General features: G+C 45.6%; 1 protein-coding gene across 1 annotated transcript; it reads right to left on the bottom strand.

The window, feature by feature from the left end:
• Window positions 1-1696: 1696 nt before the first annotated feature.
• Window positions 1697-6135, bottom strand: hoxa9a (homeobox A9a). Its single transcript, XM_061665229.1, has 2 exons — window positions 3070-6135; window positions 1697-2741 (listed from the first exon to the last, which is right to left on the bottom strand). Exons 1-2 carry the CDS (start codon window positions 3593-3595, stop codon window positions 2497-2499), a joined length of 771 nt encoding a protein of 256 aa, XP_061521213.1. The 5' UTR covers window positions 3596-6135; the 3' UTR covers window positions 1697-2496.
• Window positions 6136-6293: the final 158 nt, after the last annotated feature.

Here is a 6293-nt window from a genome sequence, read left to right as displayed (position 1 = left end):
TTATACTTCATTAACATTTGCGATCGTGACGTTTACATCTACCCGGACAGAATTTGTAAGGTCTGCCATTCTTTCAAGAAAACGGCTGATGAGACAAAATATATTTACATTAGTTACAAGAGGAGTGGAATAATAGCACGATGATTTAACAAAATGGAGCAATAAAGAAAATAAGATGGCCCCCGTTCTGTCATTTTCCCAAAATAGGAGCAGATATTTTACAAATCTGCCAGGGAATGTAAATTTATGAGCACAACTCTCTATATAGACACGCCTGTGGGAAAAAAAAAATAATTAAGACACCACTGAAAATGATTAGTTGGTGGCAACGAATGAGATGATGCAAAGAAACTGAAAAGGCGTTTGTCATTTTTGGAGTCGCATTGACGCCAAAGGCCATGAATTTTGAAGTCGATCTTTATCTTTTGTTTCACGTTTAACGTAAGACGGAATGTTATGCTGCCCTCTTGCACCACTTGTACAAATGCTAACATAGCTGGACTATTTATGACCATAATCCAAGAGGCAACCTTAATTCTCTTCCCCCTGCTTAGATTAGTTTCAAATTTCCCTGAATTCCTAGCCACTACTACTCGTCTTTTAATGTGCGTTTTGAACATTGCTGCTGCGACCTCATTCGCCTCAGTACCTATCTTGCAGTGATCTCCTTTTCCCCCCCCAAACCGCCGCCGAATTCTATTATATCCCTTAATATAGTCCACATGCATGCATACGTGCACAGGGGCGCTAGTGCGTGCGTTTATGGCCGTCTCGCCGCGGTGCAATGGGGTGCAGAGGGCGGAAGGTTCCCAGGTGGAAACAAAGGCTGCGTCCAAATGACCGTGAGTCGTGCATGCGCGTCCCCGTTGGGAAGACTCCAATAAACCTGATCATTTCCGCTCGGCCTTTTGTCCAGAACCAAAGAGAAGGAAAAACAAATGGGTGCCATTCTGGAAACGGCCTAATTGTGTCTGGACGGCCATAAAGCCATTAAAAGTGGAATGCCAGACAGTATAGGAGAGCAGGCGGTTTATTGCGCTGTCTCTCGCCGAGTCTTTGAAGTGCGGGTCCATCTGCCTCCCCCCTAAGCGCGTCACAACACACTCGAGTCTCCGGCTTCAAATTCGGCCCGGAACATCCCCAACATTGTTTTTTTTCCCTCCATCACGCCGAAAAGATCAAGCGTCCGAGTCGCCGTCAGCGATCACGTGCTTCTGCGCATTCTGCCAAATATTTCTCTTCGTGTACAGACGTGAACGCGTTTGGAAAAAACGCTCTCATTGTCGTGGACGAACCCGAGCATTTATTCCTTGCGTGGCGGTGTCCTGATTTCGTCCAATTAAAAAGGCATCGTCGTTTGCCCCCCCCCCCCCCCCCCACCGTAACACAGAAAGGCTTTCTTCATGCGTCCGTGAAGCCCTGCGTGTCTTTTTCTTGTTTTGTGTCCGCTTGCCTCGCAGCGCTTTGCACCCCATAAAATGTTATAGCGGTAATTGTCTTTTACGGCTGTATAGAGCCATCAACATCCTCTGCCGCGACGCCCCGCACTGTATACTCCAACGCGATATGCTCATATTTGTTTGGGTTCGGAATGCATCTGTGTGTTTGTCAACAACAACAGATGATTTTTTTTCTCCCCCGCCCGCAAAAGAATAAACATTTAAACGCAGCGTCAATTAGGCAACATTTGTGCAGATAATTTGTTTTATTTTAATAAATAAAGTACAAATTACATTTGAGAACCAAAATTCAGACGGTCGGCGGACCGAGAGGTAATCAATTATAACCTACAGTGTGTTATTTAATTTCTCCTCAATAAACAATTACTCGCCCACCCCCCCCACCCCCCACCCCCAAAAAATAAAACATAAAATCCTTAAACTCAGGCTTAATTCTGTTTCTAATCAATCAAATTCTACAATAGTTTGCCATGAGAGGAAAAATAGGTTATTGTAGGTAGTTGATAAACACATAGGTAGTCAGTCATGTAATGTAACAGAGCTTCTCGGATATTCTAATACTTTCGGCTTTCTGAGATGGAGCACCTACTTTTTTTTTCTTTTCTTTTTTTAACAATTTGTCAGAATAAACAGTCATAATTCTATAGCAACATGAGTGAAACAACAACAAAATCCAACATTTTACAAACTAGCTCAGGTGACTGTGGAATAAACAACAGAACACATAGCTGGAAACGTCCAAACAAACAAGCACAGAGATCAGGCCAAATCACTAACGAAGTACTAATTTAAAAAAATAATAATAATAATAATAGTAAACATACGAAAAGGACAACTAACAGAAAGGGGCACTGTTAAAATTGTGCAATATAAAAAAGGTAGTCGCTTCAAACGAGAGCCTAACATGCTTTTATACAAGACAATTAAGCCTAATAGGTTCTGCTATATGGAACACTAAAAGGAGTTTTTCAAGAAGCTCCGACAGAGCGCACGAGAAAAGCTCGCTATTGGCCTCAATGCGGTTCTTCCTCATCAGTCACTCATCTTTCGATGCGGCGCCATCTTTGTTAAACTTCTTCATCTTCATCCGGCGGTTCTGGAACCAGATTTTAACTTGTCTCTCGGTGAGGTTCAAGAGCCTCGCCACCTCGTACCTACGGTCCCTGGTCAGGTAGGTGTTAAAGAGGAATTCTTTCTCCAGCTCCAGGATCTGGTGCTTTGTGTACGGACAGCGCTTTTTTCTCGTGGCACTCGCGTGGAGCCAGTTGGACACGGGGTTATCTGAAAAGAGTGGGGAAGGAGGGAGGGGGTGAGGACTTATGGGTTTTTGTTTTTTTTTTTTTTGGGGGGGGGGGGGGGTGGATGACCGGCCAAATGCACAGAAATATACACGCATGCATGACAGTGCAGGGTGAGCGAAATGTCCACGTTGCCAATTAATAGGGACCGTTATAGAGGGGTTGGGCGTGGGGACGGGGGGCGCATAAGGAAATGGCATGTTAAGAATGGAATCTGATGTGACGCGCGCCCAAGCGCGCAGCCTGGCGTGACATTCGTAACCCCAAACAAAAAAAAAAAAAAAAAAAAAAAAAAAGAGCCCAAGACTTACTTGGCTCCATGAGGGTCGGCTTCTCGTCAGACTCCCCGCTCACGTCAACTCCCCGGCCGGCTAGCGCGTCCTTCTCCGCGGCCGATGGCGCCGAGCCGTTGCTGTAGTCGGAGAGCAGCAGCGCCGTGTGGGAACCGGCAGCCTCGGGTTTGATCCCGTAATGGTGGGACGCCTGTAATCCGCTCATGGGCAGGGAGCCGGACATGGGCTCCAGAAGCCACGACTGGTAGCGGGCGTCTGACTCGGCAGCGGCCGGGCCTTGGGGGTGCCCATAGGGGTGGTGGTACACGGACGAGACGCCGCCCGGGAACTGAGCCGGGACGTGGCTCCACGACGGGCCGAACACGGGAGGTTTGGACGTGAAGGTGCAAGTGCCCAGCTCGCCGTGGTCACTGAGGGAAGGGGGGTGCTGCCTGCCGTGCTGGTAGCCGGCCCCGTTGGGGTATCTCGACACGGAGAGCTCCTCGCTCTCGGGGAGAATGAGAGAATCGACGTAGTAACTAGTCACCGCTCCGGATGTCGACATGGCGGAAAACACGTTCACGTGCGCGCAGTTAGCCGGCCAGCAGAGCCATACAGCGACGAGGACAACAACACGAAAGCACGCACACACACACACACATGCACAAGCAGTAAAGAGAGCCTCGCAAAATAACAATGTGCAGAAATCAAGTAGCAACTTGGCCCCTCGCGCAACTACAGTGGGTTGTAATGTGGGAGCCACGCCGCCAGGCCATTGGACAGCGGACACACGTGATCATACAGGCTGAACAATAAAGTATAAATCAATCCCCTCTGCTCATTAAATACGCACACAGTCCCCAATAACCACCGTAGTTTGGGAAATAAATGACTTGTGATAGATGCTATCCACGGAAGGACAATGACGTCACGGGGAAAAACTCCTTTTGTCGCCGCCGCTGCTGCTTCATGTTAAAGTCTCGCTGCAAAACGACACACGGGTTTTCTAAGCTCTTTTTATGAGCTATTTTATTGGCCACGTAAGCAGCCGACCGTCGCTGCGAACCAAAACACAATGTCGAAAACTTTCGCTCCAAAAAAAGCTGCATTCGCCGAACGACTTTCACCTTTTATTCTGACTTTGCCGTTAATGTACGGACTCGTCTTCAAATTCCAGGTCACATTGTATCACGTGGGAAAACGTCATGTATTTCAGAGCTCAATCCAAGTGGTTATTTTGCACCCTATAATTTGGATAATGTCCGTGTGTGTGCCCGTGTTGTGCAATGGAAATAAAACACGCTCATTAACTTTAACGTTGATTGGAGCTTGCTTTTAACAACATCGTCGGGACTTACAATTCACGACACGAGCTGCACTTGCAAATCATAATAATAATCATAATAATAATAATAATACACATCGACGTCCGTGCAGTGTAGGCTGCACACTTAGTCGTCATGTTAACTGTGACATAATTAGCTTGAGGGCAAAAAACAACAACATAGCACATATCAGTTTTTCGTCAAATATACAATCAAAATGTTTGGTATTATTTCTATTAATTGCAATTAACTGTTTCTTATATTCTCCTTGTGTGTTTTTTTTTAGACGCAGCCTGATTCGCAAGTTATTTAGTTTTGTTTTTGTTTTTTAAATTAACGCCATTTAATAAAAACAAAACTCACTAAAAACTAATAGGCATTTAACTAATAAAAGCACCCAATGAAATCTAATAGGCATTTAATTAATACAAACAATTACACTTTGGAAAACGACTTCAAGTAATGCGTATAATAAAAGTAAAGACTTAAATGACTTATACATGTTGACCACAATTCATCCAATATTTTTTATGTTTTTTTTGGGGGGGGGGGGGGGCGGATGGTGCTGTTGACGCTGCCGGTCGAGTTGTTTATTGTTCGCAACGCTGTTATCGCGTCCACGGGCCTGCCTGTATCTTCCCCCGGTCATCGCTGCCATTAACAAATTGTGCTAGTGCCTCGGTGCAACCTTCCACTTCCACACAGCTCAAATATGCACGTGCGGGCTGCGGTTTCCGTCTTTGAGAATGAAATGACGCTAGTGAGTCAAGAGAGGACACGCTTTAAATATTTGTGGAAAATGAAACGTTTACAAATGAATTCGAAACGGACGAGTGCAGACACATTGCATTGATTGCAGTGGTAATTGAAGTGTTATGAGTGAGGCATCGGCACGAATGCAAAAAGTGAAATGTTTAAAGATAGCTGTGTCAAACACCCAAACAACCTTGTGTGTACGTGTGTGTGTGTGTGTGTGTGTGTGTGTGTGTGTTCATATTTTCAATTCACAAGGCAATTCCACCGAGAGCTCCATTGCCATTCAAGAAATAGAAATGGCAAAGGTGTACATCTTAAAGTTGCAGACTGCCACCTTCCTAGGTGGACATTGTTTGAGTAACATAAACGAAGGGGGCGAGGAGGGAGGGGGGGGGGGGCAGGAAGGGGTCTCAGAATAGACCATCCACAAACGCCTGAGATGAGGAAAACACGCCACTATTGCAATAGTTCTCGGGCTGTAAACCTAAATCAGGTTGTTTTTTTCACCAACTTTACCACAGGGGCTATTCACCTCGTTTGCCTCGGTAGATAACAGCCTGTCTGGCGGATCTAAACATCGCCATAAAGCCCTTCCCCTCCTTTTGTCTGAGGCACTATTGCGCAGCGGAAGCATCCGGTCTCATTGCCCACGGAGGTCGCTGTTGGCCCATTCACCTTCCCCTTCCCCTCCACTGCAGTGGTCGTAACCGAGGCCTTGTGTCTGGCGCGTCTGCGTCACACTACTCGTGGAAGAAAATTGCTTTTTTCGAATCGTCACATGGTATTCTCGTGGATGCGTGCTGCAGTCGAGGTTGATACAGATGTGATGATAGTCCAAAATGGATTAAAAAAAATAAAAAAAGTAGTTTGCAGCTCAACAAGCAGCGCATCCCTTTCTTCATTAGCCTCGGCATTAGGTTCGGATAGCGTAACTGGCATTTCTCAGTTTATTTGTTTATATATATATATATATATATATATATATATATTTTAATCCCTGCGTTTGCTCTCCATTCGGCGTCGATGTCCATAACTGGGGCAATTAAGACAGTTTCATGTTGCAGAGTTAGAAACGCACCCCAACAACATGAAACTACCTAAACCACTCGACAGTCCATCCGGGGCCTCAAGACACTAAACAACCCATGGGGATGAAAAATAAATAAAGTCAATCAATAAAAA

This window comes from Phycodurus eques, chromosome 20 (assembly GCF_024500275.1).
Source record: "Phycodurus eques isolate BA_2022a chromosome 20, UOR_Pequ_1.1, whole genome shotgun sequence".
NCBI classification, from domain to species: Eukaryota; Metazoa; Chordata; class Actinopteri; order Syngnathiformes; family Syngnathidae; genus Phycodurus; species Phycodurus eques.
The sequence above is the reverse complement of the archived record's forward strand: the minus strand, read 5'-3'. Positions and strand labels throughout refer to the sequence as shown.

Coding starts and splice junctions, on each gene's coding strand:
- hoxa9a (XM_061665229.1), bottom strand. CDS start 3,595: ATGTCGACATCCGGAGCGGTGACTAGTTACTACGTCGATTCTCTCATT. Junction 2,742..3,069: donor GCCGACCCTCATGGAGCCAA/GTAAGTCTTGGG, acceptor CACTCTTTTCAG/ATAACCCCGTGTCCAACTGG.